Source organism: Schistocerca serialis, chromosome 2, assembly GCF_023864345.2.
Source record: "Schistocerca serialis cubense isolate TAMUIC-IGC-003099 chromosome 2, iqSchSeri2.2, whole genome shotgun sequence".
In the NCBI taxonomy this organism is placed as follows: domain Eukaryota; kingdom Metazoa; phylum Arthropoda; class Insecta; order Orthoptera; family Acrididae; genus Schistocerca; species Schistocerca serialis.
Genome location: NC_064639.1, coordinates 347127406 through 347145461, shown reverse-complemented (window position 1 = coordinate 347145461; position 18056 = coordinate 347127406). Strand labels below are relative to the sequence as shown.

The following is an 18056-nucleotide window of genomic DNA, read 5'->3' as shown; positions in this document are numbered from 1 at the left end:
TCTTCGCTAGGAATACCCTTTTTGTCAGTGGTAGTCTGCCTACGTAGCTAAATTCCTTTGGGATCACCTATCCTGGTAATAGTTAACATTATCACTGTTCTCAGTTCTGCTAGTTCTCATTATCTTCGTCTTTCTCGATTTACTCTCAATGCAAACTCTGCACTCATCAGACTGTTCATTCCATTCAAAAAATCCTGTAAATCTTTTTCACCGTCACTGAGTGCCCTAAAAACCACGTAAGAGTCTGGAATTCAAAAGAATGCCTCCAAACGTAAGCTGTAGCATACTGAAACACGCACCTGTCACAGCAACGTACCTGGCGAGTTTGGACTTTGATCGTAGGTTGAAGAGATTTCGAGTGTACCAAAAACTTTAAATGCATTTTTCCGAAAGTATGAAAGTATTAACTTTAGGTACAATTTTCTCAGACACTAATACATATGTGTCAGTGAAACTTGTGACTCACTTTCATTGAAACGCACTAGAATTATATCAGTCAAGTAAAAGGTTTGACGTATATATATAGGGTGAGTCACCTAACGTTACCGCTGGATATATTTCGTAAACCACACGAATCGATTCCACAGACCGAACGTGAGGAGAGGGGCTAGTGTAATTGGTTAATACAAACCATACAAAAATGCACGGAGGTATGTTTTTTAACACAAACCTACGTTTTTTTAAATGGAACCGCGTTAGCTTTGTTAGCACATCTGAACATATAAACAAATACGTAATCAGTGCCGTTTGTTGCATTGTAAAATGTTAATTACATCCGGAGATACTGTAACCTAAGTTGACGCTTGGAACCTCCGACGTTCAGTTGCGTGTTGTAACAAACACGGGCCACGGTCGGCGAGCATCATCTGCAGGGACATGTTTACGATGACGACCGTGTTTACGAGTGTGGCTCTAGTGCACTGTTGTGGTTTGGTCTAGCTGTCGCAGTGTCCGCATGTAGCGCTTGCTGCTATTGTTATTCTGCATTCGTCTCCGCACGCAGACCAACTGTAGTACACCGTGTTACCAGACGTCTGTGATAGTGTAGTGTTGTAGGAACTGTGACCATGATGTATTCGAACTCTGAAAAGGCGGAGATGATACTCATCTATGGCAAGTGTCGACGAAATACAGCTGAAGCCTGCAGGGTGTATGCAGAACGGTACCCGGACAGATTTATAGAAAAGTGTTCCAACGTTAGTATGGTCAACTATAGAGTATTCGCACACGACCGGGTCTCCCAAAGCATTCTTCGATGGCACCAGCAGTTCGAAGGCTCTGGTTGTTTATTTAAGATGAAGTCCATAGTTCGTGACTGTGTGCTCATTCAACAAATATAACGTAGTGAGTAGAATTTTGCTCTTAGCCTACAGAAGTCAACACGTTGTGTCCGTCAAGAGTTAGTCTCTCGTGTCTGTCTGACGTTTGCGTTTCATACCATTCAAGATACGGTGCTACAAGCATTTTATGATGGTAACAAACAGGAACGTTTATATTTTTGTGAACTGATTTTTTGCGTGAATATGAATGGCAAAAATTTAACTTTAGTGGTCACAGATGAGGCTATAATCCATTAAAGAGAAAAAGTCAACCGCCATGCAGAAAGAGGGGTTACACAGCAGCCACATAATGTAGTCTACAAGGAGTAACGTGATAACCCCTTTACACAGGATGGAAGGATAAGAAGTCGTGCGGGGCCAACCCAGAGTAGTAATGTCATTTGTTGTTTGAACACATTTATCCAAATAACAAAAAATGTTAAACACAGTAATGGTCAGACACTCTCTTAACAAACAACAATCAAAGAAAGAATACGTCAAAATTTATAGAAGAGATAAACACACACTAAAGAACAGTAGCATTTCACATTAAGAAAATGATAAAAACGATGCCTCGAAGCTTATTCGGACATTGAGTCATCACTCGACCAGACTATGTTGTTCATCACAAGAAACTGCTACAAATTATAGTACAATCACTGATTTCATAGAAGGCAACAAGTTATTTCATATTAACATTAACAGTTCCTTATACCACGAAAAGAAGCGAATACGCTGTTAAAGCTGAATATTCCCCTTTTTTTCTAAAAAATTAAAGTAAATAACACTAAAGTGCCTCCAGAGGATACACGGAGAAAGTACATGGGCAGATGAGGCTAAAGCCAGGTAAAAGAAACACCTTCAAATAAACCATGAATCCCTAATCGTTGAAGAGAAATTTGGTACAATACAATTACTTAAATTAGAACTCTAAACAGGAAGATCTTGTGAGGAAAAGGGTACAGTTTTGAAGAAGAATGCTGGGCGTAAAATGAAAAAGGAAACTTATGTTTGTCGTTGCAACAGACGGCCTGAGTTACTGTGCTTCCGCCAGTTTCCCGCACCACGAGACAATTTAACAAACAACAAGGTGGCCCGTAACATCAACAGGTGCCCGCGCCCGTGAGGGGTAGAGAAGTCCGCTGCAAGCTCAGGCAAGTTATTGTTGTTAACAAAAGGCACTAAATAAGTGAGGGCCAAAGAAGCGATTTAACAATTATAAATAGAGCCCTTACAAGAACATACCAAAGAGTAGCAACTTATCTTTAGCTCTCGTTACAAATATCTATATTCAAGAAAAGAGAATATAAGAATTAAAAGCAGCCTCAACCTTTAATCATCTGGCTAGTCACAATTATAATCGGAGGCTCAGCGACAAATGCAGCCGATAAATATCAGGCCACCAAGCCGTTTGTTGGCGTATATTACAATAAGGCAAGAGAGAACGAGCTTACATATACAGAACTGAAACTAAACAGATTCTCACCCCTATTAGCTGTTTATGCAACACTTTAAGCAAGGAAATCTATAAAACATATCACATAGTATTAGACGTGTTGTGATTCTCAGTCCTAAGGCTGTTTTGATGTAGCTCTCAACGCTGCTCTATCCTGTGCAAGCCTCTTCATCTCTGAATAATTACTGCAACCTACAGCGTTCTGACTCTGCTTACTGTATTCCTCTCTTGGTTTCCCTCTACGATTTTAGCCCCCGCACGCTTCCCTCCAGTACTAGATAGGTGGTCACATGAGGCCTAGTCGGGTTGTACCACAAGTTTCTCTTCTCGTCAGTTCTATTCAGTATCTCCTCATTAGTTACATGTTCGACACGTCCAATCTTCAGCCGCGCGGGATTAGCCAAGCGGTATGCCGGCACGGTAGCTCAGCGTGTTCGGTCAGAGGGTTAGCTGCCCTCTGTAATAAAAAAAACTGAGTTTATCGATCAATAACAAACTTAAGCGGATGTCTTACGACGTCCGCCCCGAGCGGATGCAACGAACAAAAGCGAACAAAATGAGATTAAAAAAAAAAGGCCGGTCTAGGGGGCTGCAGTCATGGACTGTGTGGCTGGTCCGGCGGAGATTCGAGTCCTCCCTCGGGCATGGGTGTGTGTGTTTGTCCTTAGGATAATTTTGATTAACTAGTGTGTAAGCATTGGGACTGACGACCTTAGCAGTTAAGTGCCATAAGATTTCACACGTATATATTTTTTTTTTTTTCTAATCTTCAGCGTTCTTCTGTAGTGCCACATTTCAGAAGCTTCTATTCTCGTCTTTTCTACACTGTTCATCGTTCATGTTTCACTTACATACATGGCTACACTCCATAAAACTACTTTCAGAAAGAAACTCCTGACACATTTATACAAATATCTCTTCTTCAGAAACGCTTTTTTGCCATTGCCAGTATACATTTTATATTCTCCCTACTTCGGCCGTTATCAGTTATTTTGCTGCCCAAATAGCAAAACTCATCAACTACTTAAGTGTCTCGTTTTATAATATAATTCCCTCAGCATCACCTGGTTTAATTCGATTACCTTCCATTACCCTCCTTTTGCTTTTGTTCATGCTGATTCCGTTCAACTGCTGTTCCAGGCCCGTTGCTGTGTCTGACAAAATTACATCGTCATCTGCAAACGTCAAAATTTTTATTACTTCTTCCTGGATTTTTTTCCTACTCCAAATTTTTCTTTTGTTTGCTTTAATACTTTCTCGGTGTACAGACTGAATAACATCGGGTATAGGCTACAACCCTGTCTCACTCTCTTCTCAATCACTGCTTCCCTTTCGTGCCCATCGATTCTTACGACTGCATTCTGGTTTATATTAAAATTGTAAGTAGCCTTTTGCTCCCTGTATTTTACCACGGCCACCTTTAGAATTTGAAAAAGAGTATTTCATTCCACATTCTCAAAAGATTTCTCTAAGTCTACAAATGCTGCAGACATAGGTTTGGCTTTGCTTAATCTGTCTTATAAGATGAGTCGTAGGGTCCGTATTGCCTCGCGTGTTCCTACATTTCTCCGGAATCGAAACTGATTTACCCTGAGGTCGGCTTCTACCAGTTTTTCCATTCTTCTGTAAAGGGTTCTTGTCAGTATTTTGCAAACGTGAATTATTAAACTGATAGTTTGGTAATTTTCACATCTGCAATCACCTGATTTCTTTGGAATTGGAATTATTCTATTCTTCTTGAAGTCCGAGGGTATTGCGCCTGTCTCATACATATTGCTTACCAAATGGAAGAGTTTTGTCATGACTGGCTCACCCAAGGCAATCAGTAGTTCCAGTGGAAAATTGTCTACTCCCGGGACCTTGTTTCGACTTAGGTCTTTCAGTGCTCTGTCAGATTCTTTTCGTAGTATCGTATCTCCCATTTCATCTTCATCTACGCCCTCGTCCATTTCCATAATATTGACCTCAAGAAAATCGTCCTTGTATAGACCTTGTACATACTCCTCCCTCCTTTCTGCTTTCACTTCTTTGTTTAGGACTGGTTTTCTATCTGAGCTCTTGATATTCATACAGTTAGTTCCCTTTTCTCGAAACGTCTCTTTAATTTCCCTGTCGACAGTATTTATCTTACCCAAGTGATACATGGTTCTACTTCCTTACATTTTTCCTCTAGCTATTCCTGCTTAGCTACTTTGCACTTCCTGTTGATCCCATTTTTTAGACATTTGTATTCTCTTTCGCCTGCTTCATTTATTGTATTTGTATATTTTCTCCTTTCATCGATTAAATTCCATATCTGTGGTATTACCCTAGGATTTCTACTAGCCCCCATCTTTCTACCTACTTGATTTTCTGCTGTCTTCACTATTTCATCTCTCAAAGCTACGCATTCTTCTTCTACTATACTCCTTTCCTCTGGTCTTGTCAATCTTTACCTAACGCTTCCTCTTAGTCTTTACACATTCAATTCAGTCCTTCAGGAAGCCACCAAGACCAGGCAAAGCCGTCGCCACGGCTCATAGCTGATCTGTGCACACTGGAATGGAAAACGGAAGTCTGTTTTTTTTTTTTTTTTTTCTACCACTGGGAAAGCATTTATGGTCAACACCCTCCCTCCCCCCCCCCCCCCCTCTGAAACCTGGGTCAGGATCTCAGGATCTTTTAGGAAAGAGAAAAGAGCTGTCCCATAGATCGACCTTAACAAGGATACGGACTTTGCATTGCACCTATATCTTCAGATCTCACGATATGAGTATTTACTTATGGGGGTTGATGAAATACTACGTACCAGTATAGGAGTACCCCAAAATCTCTGGGTGAACTGTGACACCACATAGCATCACCAGGGAATGTGGTAACTCTGTATGTGGCATCGTGTATTCATAACTCCCATGCGTGCGTTGTGAAGTTGGTAACGAAACTGCAATTATCCGTCTGACGCCGATAGCGGTCTCGCGAGATCTTGTGGACCCGGTGATGTGTGCCACGTCTCCAGCGTCTCGGTACCACGAGTGATCTCTGCCGCTGCACTACTGGACGGCCAGCGGCTGCCAACCAACTCACTTGCTCTTGCACTTTGAGCCTCATCACTATTACACCATCGTTCATACACAGTAAATCGAGTATCATACTAGCTGGTATTGTATAAGCTGGACTAATTCTTGTTGTATTATTTATAATAAGTTCTTGTACCAAATTCTGTACCCACAGGTGATCCCTCCCAGATAAATGATAGTTCAGATAGTTACATCAAATGAATCTAAACAAAACGTATTGTGAGGTATTCTCGGTAAAAAAGTAAAGGCTTAAAGCATTGTTGATCGAGAAACCCCAGGAGGTAGGTCCAACCGCCTAGCTCGAATGTTCGCCATGCACGGTGGTCCTTTTCCTTGCTGATATGAAAAAGGTGTCAGAGGTATCTCATCAGAGCCGGCCGGGGTGGCCGAGCGGTCCTAGGCGCTAGAGTCTGGAACCGCGCGACCGCCACGGCGCAGGTTCGAATCCTGCCTCGGGCATGGCTGTGTGTGATGTCCTTAGGTTAGTTAGGTTTAAGTAGTTCTAAGACTAGGGGACTGATGACCTCTTAAGTTAAGTCCCATAGTGCTCAGAGCCATTTGAACCATTTGTATCTCATCAGAAGTATCCAGGCACGCTTATGTAATGTGTAATTGACCACTAGACGTCGCGAGAGGCGGAAGGACATTGTGTTGTCAACAGAGAAGCATTAACAACCGAATGAATTGGAGAGCTCAGTGACCTGGAAGGTCGACAAGTCGCTGGATGTCAGCTGAGCAACACATTCATCAAGGACATTTCAACCCTTCTAAATCTGAACCATTCGGTTGTTGGTGATGCTATTGCAAAGTGAACACGTGAAGGAACAACCACAGGTAACTACCAACAGTCCGGGTATCACAATGACTTTGCGAAGCGAGTTAAAAAGAATGGGGTGTGACAGTCATGCACCTCCTCAGAAACCACAAATTTCTGTAAATGCTAAGTGACATCTGAGTTGGTGTGCCACTGGACAATCGATGACTGGAAACGAGTGATTCAAATGATGAATCAGTCTCTATCCTATGGCAATACGATGGAACAGTTAAAATTAACAGCCGTCAGGATGAGTGCCAACATTGAAGCTCGGAGGAGGTGTTGGTATGTTATGGGGATGATTTTCGTGGATTTTTGCGGTTAGAGAAACGGCAAATGCGGGAGGACGTAATCACGTTTTAAAGCATTGTTGACAGCTTCCCACTAGAGCAACAGTTAGCGGCATGACAACGTACCATGTTATAACGCACCATCTGTGAGACAATGGTCTGTGGCCAGTTTTTCTTTCTTTCTTTCTTTCTTTCTTCCTTTCTATTCTTTTTTTTTCTTTTGAATCAACAGTCTTCTGACTGGTTTGAAGCGACGCGTCAGAAATTCCTCTACTGAGCCAACCTTTTCATCTCAGATAAGTAATCGTGCCCTACATCCAACCCTAAGTCCTCAATTATTTGGTGGATATATTTCACTCTCTGTCTTCCTCTACAGTTTTTATTCTGTAAAGCTTCCTCTAGAGCTATGGAAGTTATCTCCTGGATACTTAGCAGATGTTCCACCATTTTGTTCCTTCTTCTTGACATTGTTTTCCATATGTATCTTTCGTCGCCTATTCTACACAGAGCCTTCTAATTCCTTATGTTATTAGTCCATCTAATTTTCAACGTTCTTCTGCACCACAACATATCAAAGGCTTCGATTCTCTTCTGCTCTGATTTTCCCACAGTCAATGTCTCACAACCATATAATGCCATGCTCCAAACATACATTTTCAGAAATTTCTGCCTCAGGTTAAGACCTACCTTTGATGCCAACAGAATTCTCTTGGCCAGGAATGCTCTCCGATTCTGCTTTTATCTCCTCCTTTCTCCACCCGCTGTACGTTACTTTGCGGCCTAGGTAGCATAATTCTATAACTTCGTCTTCTTCGAGATCGACAGTTGTAATGTTGGGATTCTCGGTGTTCTCAATTCTGCTACTTCTCATTTCTTTGGTCTTCCTTCGATTTACTCTCAGTCCATATTCTGTACTCGTCAGATTGTTCATTCCTTTCAACTTAACCTGAAATCCTTCTTCACTTTCACTGAGGATAGCAATGTCACCCTTTCATCCTGAATTTTAATCCCACTTTGAGCCTTTCTTCATCCCATACCAGAGCCTTTCTTTTATTTCTTTCGTTGCTTCTTCGATGCACGGACTGAGCAGTAGGGAAAAAGACTACATCCCTATTTTTTTTTCAGTCTAACTGGCCACGAATTCCTCTCCTGTGCTAACCTCGTCATCTCAGAGTATTTGTTATTGGATGTATTCCAATCTCTGTCTTCCTCTACAGTTTTTGCCCTCTACGGCTCCCTATAGTACAATGGAAGTCATTCCCTCATATCTTAACAGATGTCCTATCATCCTATCCCTTCTGCTTATCAGTGTTTCCATATGTTCCTTTCCTCTCCGATTCTGCGCAGAACTTCCTCATTCCTTACCTTATCAGTCCACCCAATTTTCAACATTCGTCGTAGCACCATATATCAAATGCTTCGACTCTCTTCTGTTCCGGGTTTTCCACAGTCCATGTTTCACTACCATGCAATGCTGTACTCCAGAAGTACATTCTCAGAAATTTCTTCTTCAAATTAAGGCCGATATTAGATATTAGTAGACTTCTCTAGACCAAGAATGCCCTTTTTGCCATTGCTAGTGCTTGCTCCGTCTGCCATTGTTTATTTCACTGCCGAAGTAGCAGAATTCCTTTTCTTCATCTACTTCGTGATCGTCAATCCTGACGTTCACCTTATCGTGCTCTCATTTCTACTATTTCTCATTACTTTTGTCTTTCTTCGATTTACTCTCTATTCATGCTCTGTTCATTCCATTAAGTAGATCATGTAATTCTTCTTCACTTTCACTCTGTATAGCAATGTCATCAGCGAATCGTATCATTGATATCCTTTCACCTTGAATTTTAATTCCACTCCTGAACCTTTCTTTTATTTCCACCATTGCTTTCTCTATGTACAGATTGAACTATAGGGGCGAAAGGCTACGTTCTTGTCTTACACCCCGTTTAATGAAAACACTTCGTTCTTTGTCGTCCACTCTTATTATTCCCTCCTGGCTGTTGTACGTATTGTATATGACCCGTCTCTCCTTATAGCTTACTCCTACTTTTCTCAGAATTTCGAACACCTTGCACCATTTTACATTGTCGAACGCTTTATCCAGGTCGACAAATCCTATGAATGTGTCTTGATTTTTCTTTAGTCGTGCTTCCATTATTAATTACAACGTCATAATTGCCTCTCTTGTGCCTTTACATTTCCTAAAGCTAAATTGATCGTCATCTAGCGCATTCTCAATTTTATTTTCCATTCTTCTGTATATTATTCTTGTAAGTAATTTGGCTGCATGCGCTGTTAAGCTGATTGTGCGATAGTTCTCGCACTTGTCAGCTCTTGCCGTCGTCGGAATTGTGTGGATGATGCTTCTCCGAAGTTCAGATGGTATGTCGCCAGATTCATACAATCTACACACCAACGTGAATAGTCATTTTGTTACCGCTTACAGCAATTATTTTAGAAATTCTGATGGAATGTTATCCATTCCTTCTGCCTTATTTGATCTTAAGTCCTCCACAGCTCTTTTAAATTCTGATTCTAATACTGAATACCGGATCACTTGTAATTCGACTCCTGTTTCTTCTTCTACCACATCAGATAAATCTTCCCACTCATAGAGGCTTTCAATATATTCTTTCCACCTATCCCCTGTCTCCTCTGCATTTAACAGTGGAATTCCCGTACCACTCTTAATGTTGTCATACTTGCTTTTAATGTCACCGAAGTTTGTTTTAACTTTCCTATATGCTGAGTCTGTCTTTCCGACAGTCATTTCTTTTTCGACGTCTTCATATTTTTCCTGCTGCCATTTCGTCTTAGTTTCCCTGCACTTACTATTTATTTCATTCCTCATCGAGTTGTATTTCTGTATTTCTCAGTTTCCCGGAACATTTTTGTACTTCCTTCTTTCATTGATCAGTTGAATTATTTCTTCTGTTACCCACGGTTTCTTCGCAGTTACCTTCTTTGTACCTACGTTTCCTTCCCAACTTCTGTGATGGCCCTTTTTAGACATGTCCATTCCTCTTCAACTGTACTGCTTACTGAGCAATTCCTCTCTATTGCCGTAGAGAACTTCAAGCGTATCTCGTCATCCCGTAGGACTTCCGTATCCCACTTCTTTGCGTGTTGATTCTTCCTGACTAATGTCTTAAACTTCAGCCTACTGTTCATCATTACTGTACTGTGATTTGAATCTATATCTGCTCCTGGGCACGCCTTACAATCCAGTATCTGATTTCGGAATCTCTTCTGCCTATGATATAATCTAACTGAAATCTTCCAGTATTACACGGCTTTTTCCTAGTACCACCTCTTGTACTTCTTGAAAAAAGTATTCGCTATTTCTAGCTGAAACTTGTTACAGGACTCAATAAGTCTTTCTCCTCTCTCATTCCTTGTCCCAAGCCCATAGTCACCTGTAACCTTTTCTTCTACTCCTTCCCCTACAACTGCACTCCAGTCCCCCATGAGTATTTGATTTTTATCTCCCTTTACGTACTGTATTACCCTCGCAATATCCTCATACACTTTCTCAATCTCTTGATCTTCCGCCCGCATCTCGTGGTCGTGCGGTAGCGTTCTCGCTTCCCACGCCCGGGTTCCCGGGTTCGATTCCCGGCGGGGTCAGGGATTTTCTCTACCTCGTGATGGCTGGGTGTTGTGTGCTGTCCTTAGGTTAGTTAGGTTTAAGTAGTTCTAAGTTCTAGGGGACTTATGACCACAGCAGTTGAGTCCCATAGTGCTCAGAGCCATTTGAACCAATCTTGATCTTCAGCTTGCGACGTCGGTGTGTACACCTGAACTATTGTTGTCGGTGCTGGTTTGCTGTCGATTCTGATAAGAACAACCCTGTCACTGAACTGTTTACAGTAGCGTACTCTCTGCCCCACCTTCCTATTAATAACGAATCCTTCTCCCGTGATATCAATTACTGCTGCTGTTGATATTACCCTATTCTCATCGGACCAGAAATCCTTGTCTTCTGTCCACTTCACTTCACTGACCCCTTCAATATAGGTCTTGAGTCTTTGCATTTCACTTTTCAGATTTTCTAGTTTCCCCACCACGTCAAGCTTCTGACATTCCACGCCACGACTCGTAGAATGTTATTATTTCAATTGATTATGCAATCTTTTTCTCATGGTAACCTCCCCCTTGGCAGTCCCCTCCCGGAGATCCGAATGGGGGCCTATTCCGGAATCTTTTGCCAATGGAGAGATCATCATGATACTTCTTCAAATACAGGCCACATGCCCTGTGGATACACGTTACGTGTCTTTAATGCAGTGGTTTCCATTGCCTTCTGAATCGTCATACCGTTGACCATTGCTGATTCTTCCGCCTTCGGTGCAGTTTCCCACCCCTAGGACAAGTGTGTTCCCTGAACATCCGTCCTCTTCTCCGCCGTCTTTGACAAGGCAGTTAGCAGAATGAGGGTGACTTATTATGCCGGAAGTCTTCAGCCACCAATGCTGATTATTAATCAAAATTTAAACAGCAACGGAATTCGAACCCGGGACCGAAGACGTTTTGATTATGAATCAATGAATATATCCCTAGACCAAGGGTGCAAACTCGTGTCCTATACACTCTTTGATCCGAGCACTTATTTTTCGTCTTCCATTCCTTTGTTCCCTCTCGGTTCTAGTGCATATTTTATATCGTCCGGATATCCTATAGCTTACCACTATTTTTCTAAAAATTTCGAATATCCTCCACTATTTTACATTGTCAAGCGCTTTTTGCAAGTCTAAATATCCCATGAACTTTTCTTGATTTTTCTTCAGTATTGCTTCGATTATCAGTCGCAACGTCAGAACTGCCTCTCTGGTACCTTTAACTTTTCTAAAGCCAACTGATCGTCATCTAATACATCCTCAATTTTTTCTTCCATTCTTCTTTACATTATTCTTGTCAGCAACATAGATGCATGAACTTTTAAGCTGATTATGAGATAATTCTCGAATTTGGCAGCTTTTGCTACTTCCGGAATTGTGTGCACGACGTTTCCTGACGATAGTTCGCTTAGTCTCACATATTCTACACACCAACGTTAACAGTCGTTGTATTGCAACGTCCCCCAATGATTTTAGAAATTCCGACCGAATATTATGTATCCCTTCTCCCGTACTTGATTCAATGTCTTCCTAATCTCTTTTAAAATCCCAACTCTAATACTGGATCCCCTATCTCTTCTATATCGACTCCTGTTTCTTCTCCTGTTATACCATCAGAGAAGTGTTCCCCCTTATTGAGGACTTCAGTGTACTCTTTCCACCTGTCTGCTCTCTCCTCTTCATTTAACCGTGAAATTCCCATTGTACTCTAAATGCTACCACCCTTGTTTTTAATATTTCTGTACTTCCTTTCTTCATCGATCAGCTGAAGTATTTCAGCTATTATCTATAGTTTCTTCGCAGTTGCGCTACTCATTATTGCAGTGTCTGTAACCTCAGAAAACTTCAACTTGTCTCTTCATTTCTTCGTGCTTTCGTGTCCCACTTCTTTGTTCACTGTGTCTTCCTGACTAGTGTCTTAGATTTCAGCCTACTCTTTATCATTACTAAATTCAGATCTGGTGGTCCATTGATAGTGACCGGCTCAAATATCTCACGAAATAAGCATCAAATGAAAAAACTACAAAGAACGAAACTCGTCTAGCTTGAAGGGGGAAACCAGATGGCACTGTTGGCCCGCTAGATGGCGCTGCCATAGGTCAAACGGATATCAACTGCGTTGTTTTTTTTTAAATAGAAACCCCCATTTTATTACATATTCGTGTAGTACGTAAAGAAATATGAATGATTTAGTTGGACCACATTTTTCGCTTTGTGATAGATGGCGCTATAATACTCACAAACGTATAAGTACGCGGTATCACGTAAAATTCCGCCTGTGCGGACGGTATTTGCTTCGTGATACATTACCCGTGTTAAAATGGGCCGTTTACCAATTGCGGAAAAGATCGATATCGTGTTGATATATGGCTATTGTGATCAGAATGCCCAACGGGGGTGTGCTATGTATGCTGCTCTGTATCCTTGACGACATCATCCAAGTGCCCGGACCGTTCGCCAAAACGTTACGTTATTTAAGGAAACAGAAAGTGTTCAGACACATGTGAAACGACAACCACGACCTGCAACAAATGATGATGCCCAAGTAGGTGTTTTAGCTGCTGTCGCAGCTAATCCGCACATCAGTAGCAGACAATTTGCGTGAGAATTGGGAATCTCTAAAACGTCGGTGCTGAGAATACTACATCAACATCGATTGCACCCGTACCATATATCTATGCACCAGGAATTGCATGGCGACGACTTTGAACGTCGTGTACAGTTCTTCCACTGAGCACAAGAGAAATTACGGGACGATGACAGATTTTTTGCACGCGTTCTATTTAGCGACGAAGCGTGATTCACCAACAGCGGTAACATAAACCGGCATAATATGCACTTGGGCAACGGAAAATCCACGATGGCTGCGACAAGTGGAACATCAGCGACCTTGACGGGTTAATGTATGGTGCTGCATTATGGGAGGAAGGATAATTGGCTCCCATTTTATCGATCTCAATCTAAATGGTGCAATGTATGCTGATTTCCTACGTAATGTTCTACCAATGTTACTACAAGATGTTTCACTGCATGAGTGAATGGCGATGTACTACCAACATGATGGATTAGCCGCGCAGGAATAGCCGAGCGGTCTCAGGCGCTGCAGTCATGGACTGGGCGGCTGGTCCCGGTGGAGGTTCGAGTCCTCCTTCGGGCGTGGGTGTGTGTGTTTGTCCTTAGGATAATTTAGATTAAGTAGTGTGTAAGCTTAGGGACTGATGACCTTAGCAGTTAAGTCCCATAAGATTTAACACACATTTGAACATTTTGAACATGATGGATGTCCGGCACATAGCCCGCGTGCGGTTGAAGCGGCATTGAATAGCACATTTCATGACAGGTGGATTGGTCGTCGAAGCACCATACCATGGCCCGCACGTTCACCGGATCTGACGTGCCCGGATTTCTTTCTGTGGGGAAAGTTGAAGGATATTTGCTATCGTGATCCACCGACAACGCCTGACAACATGCGTCAGCGCATTGTCAGTGCATATGCGAACATTACGGAAGGCGAACTAGTCGCTGTTGAGAGGGGAATGTCGTTACACGTATTGCCAAATGCAATGAAGTTGACGGACGTCATTACGAGCATTAATTGCATTAATGTGGTATTTACAGGTAATCACGCTGTAATAGCATGCGTTCTCAGAAATGATAAGTTCGCAAAGGTACATGTATCATATTGGAACAACCGAAATAAAATGTTCAAATGTACCTACGCTCTGTATTTTAATTTAAAAAACCTATCTGTTACCAACTGTTCGTCTAAAATTGTGAGCCATATGTTTGTGACTATTACAGCGTCATCTATCATAAAGCGAAAAAAGTGGTCCAACTAAATCATTCATATTTCTGTACGTACTACACGAATATGTAATAAAATTGGGGTTTCTATTTTAAAAAAAAACGCAGTTGATATCCGTTTGACCTATGGCAGCGCCATCTAGCGGGCCAACCATAGTGACATCTGGTTTCCCCCTTCAAGTCAGACAAGTTTCGTTCTTTGTAGGTTTTTCGTTTGACGCTTATTTCGTGAGATATTTGACCCGGTCACGATCAATGGACCACCCTGTATATGCTCCTGGTTGCGCCTTACAATCCAGTATCTGATTTGGGAATCTCTGCCTGACAATGATGTAATCTAACTGAAATCTTCCTATATGTCGCAGCCTTTTCCAAGTATACTTCCTCCTCTTGTGATTCTTGAACAGAGTATTCGCCATAACTTGTATTTGTTGCAGAACTCAATTAGTCTTCCTCCTGTCTCATTTCTGCTATCAGGCCCACTTTCTCCTGTAACCTTATCTTCTACTTTTTCCCTGCGACGTCATTCCAATCCCCCATAATTATTAGATTTTCATGTTCCTTTACGTACTGAATTACCGTTCAGTTTGCTCATATACTTCCTCTGTCGCTTCATCTTCGGCTTGCAACGTCGGTACGTGCACCTGAACTATCTGGCTTGCAGTCGATTCTGATGAGAATAACCCTACCACTGAATTGTGCCCAATAACTCGCTCTTTGCTCTGCCTTGCTATTCATAAGGAAGCCTATTCCTATTATACCGCTTTCTGCTGATATAACCCTACAGTTGTCTGACCAGAAATTCTTGTCTTCTTTCCACTTCACTTCACTGACCCCTACTATATCTAGATTGAGCCTTTGCATTTCCCTTTTCAGATTTTCTAGCTTTCTCGCCTCGTTCAAACTTCTGACATTCCACGCCTCGACTCTTAGTATGTTATCGTTTCGTTGATTATTCTGTCTTTTTCTCATGGTCACCGCTTCTTGGAAGTCCCCTACCGGAGGTCCGAATGTAGGACATTCCGGAATCTTTTGTCAATGTTAATACACCATCGTGACAATTTTTCAGTAACTGAAAAGCATCCGACAATCCTGTGCATACGAATTATATGTCTTTAATGCAGTGATCTGGATTGCCTTCTGCATCTTTATGCAATTTGATCGTTCCTGATGCTTTGCCTTTAGGGGCAGTTTCCCCACCCCAATGGCAAAGGAGTACCATGAACCTCTATGTAATTTTCCGCCATATTTGACAAGTCCGTTGGTTGGATGAGGGTGACTTGTTAAGCCTAAAGTCGTCGGCCGCCATTGATGGTGATTTTCATTCAAAATTTAAGCCGTGACGAACTGATTACTAACCAAAGACGATACTCCTAGACAGCGTGTGCATCTATGGACAAAAACATTCCTTAAATAGATGGCCCGCACCTATCCGTGACCTGAAACCAATGGAGATAAAACAACAGCTCAGTCCACAGACATTCTTACGCCTCATTGCAAGTGTCTCCAACGGAGTCCAAGCCGTCATAGAGGCAAAGTGTGGACAAAACCAGTTTCATATGTCTACTAATAAGTATTACGTTGCTTCTGATCAGATAGTGTATTTCTAGAGTTGAAGTGAGCGTGATGGATGCGTGGGTAGTGTGATGTTATGTTTGTGTTGTATGGCGATGAGTGAACGGAGGTGATGGAACCCAGTGCGGACACATAACTTACTCCTCAGGAAAAGCACCAAGGTCTCCATCCCACAGATGGACCACTATCAGAAGCGTCACATGCCTTCACTTTATGAGACACTGCGGAGGGGCTTATAATTTAACCCAGGACACTGGCAATCAGCTACATTACACAATCTTCTCTCCTACCGTTGCCGGCGAAATACCTGTAGTGAAACTTTCATTCCTCGCAACAATTCTAACGGGCTTGCACAAGCGGGCTTTAATCGAAATTGGATACGGAGATAGGTTGTATTTGGCTAATCTGGTCGTAATGGACTAATGAGCAGCTTAATGAACAGCTTAACGAGCAGCGCGCAAGTTTCCGAAGATTGGTGTGTCATCCACATGATGAAATGCTCGTGTCGGTTTGGCTGACGTGGTTGTGTCGCAGCCAAGAACAGTGTTTACGTCATTACACTTCTTCCTAGATATATGTTGGTTTGCTATATCACGCTTCAGGGGCACTATATAAATAGTAAGGCAAAGTAAATTTGTACGGCATGATTGACTGGGAGGCCCTCGAGAAGAATGTTCAATCGTCTATTTGCAAGCACTTTCAACTGGACACCAGTTCGTGACTCGTGAGTGCTTAATTTACCGGGGAAAGGAGAACCCACTGTTTAACACGGAATCCGAAACACGTTTCGTTCTTGGCTTGCCTTGATATCAGTGAGAGACGGATGCTAGCGTAAAGGCAGACTGAAAATATCTGTTTTTCTACAGGTATTCGATCCCGCGACCACTCGGTTTTCAGTCAGGCTTGGTATCACTAGACGACCAGGCCGGATATGCAAACAACTGCAGTACAATTACATACAAACCATCACAGTAATTTCTGTTCTCCCTTGAAACTAAACATAATAAATGCAAAACGTGAAATGAGTGATGGCTCCTCTTAAAAGGTCTCCCTAAGTATCTGTTTATTTTGCAGAAGACAACAACGGCACCTCTGATTTTGTACAACCACGATGCCAGCCCTCCGTGCTGCCTTGTACGCATCGTCGCTGATGAGATTGGAGTTGATCTCGAGAAAGTTCTTGTGGTCGATATCGAAAAGGAAATGGGCACTCCAGAGAGGCTGCAGGTATGTTAACTACAGACCGCTATCACTTCATATGAATGTCCCTGAAAGCCCCAAAAATAATAAGCAATCAGTATAAAACTATGTTTACGTAAAATATATAGTCTTATTATTGAATATTACCACAAAAAACGAGAGGACTTTGTAATACAACATAATTTTTTTCACTACTGAATCTTCGTTTACGGATACGCTTAAATTTAAAAAGGTGTAAAATTCACATAAATTTTTAAGAACTTATAGCTTTATTGTGTTACAGGACAGTCATGCAGAAAACTAAATACGTTAATTATAGCTTATAATGTTATTGCAATTACGGATACAGTCAAATTTCGATATAATGAGACCTTGGTTTCACTGATTTAAGGAAATTCTAAAGATGCACGATTCTCAGTATTTCACTAACGAACCATATTCTGTTCCAGATAAATCCACAGCGAACGATTCCAGCACTTGTCGACAATGGTTTGAATATTGCAGAAAGGTTGGTATGACTGAACAAATACGACATGATCGAATAACTGAGACATGTTAGAGCTGAATGAAACTTGGAGATAAGTTGAAACTATGTTCCAGACAGGGATTCGAACAAGAGGCTCTCGATTCAAACTGTTAATTTGCTCCAGTTCTACTCCAAACCTTTGAAATTTCCCGAACAACACAAAATTTTAGATTTTGCAAACCCACCAAATCATATCTTCAGCAATAGAGAAATTTTGTTATTAATTAAAGTACATCCTAGATATAGCACATATCCTGTTCATTGTGATGAAGAATAAAGACCAGTAGTTCATACTTCCCTCTGAGAAAAAAACCAAGAGGGAGAAAAATAAAAGGGTACTTTGTCTCGGCTTCGTAGGCTCTTAGTCAACCTGCTTTTCCCACAGAATAATGACGAAGT

The 18056-nt window shown here is 41.7% G+C and overlaps 1 protein-coding gene across 1 annotated transcript in view; it reads left to right on the top strand.

The window, feature by feature from the left end:
- Positions 1–18056, top strand: part of LOC126457149 (glutathione S-transferase D5-like) — a 55081-nt gene that overhangs the window by 22913 nt on the left and 14112 nt on the right. The window contains exons 2-4 of the mRNA XM_050093219.1: positions 6455–6665; positions 17006–17158; positions 17581–17639. Coding sequence (XP_049949176.1) covers positions 6627–6665; positions 17006–17158; positions 17581–17639 — 251 coding nt within the window. The 5' untranslated portion in view covers positions 6455–6626. The remainder of the gene's footprint in view (positions 1–6454; positions 6666–17005; positions 17159–17580; positions 17640–18056) is intronic.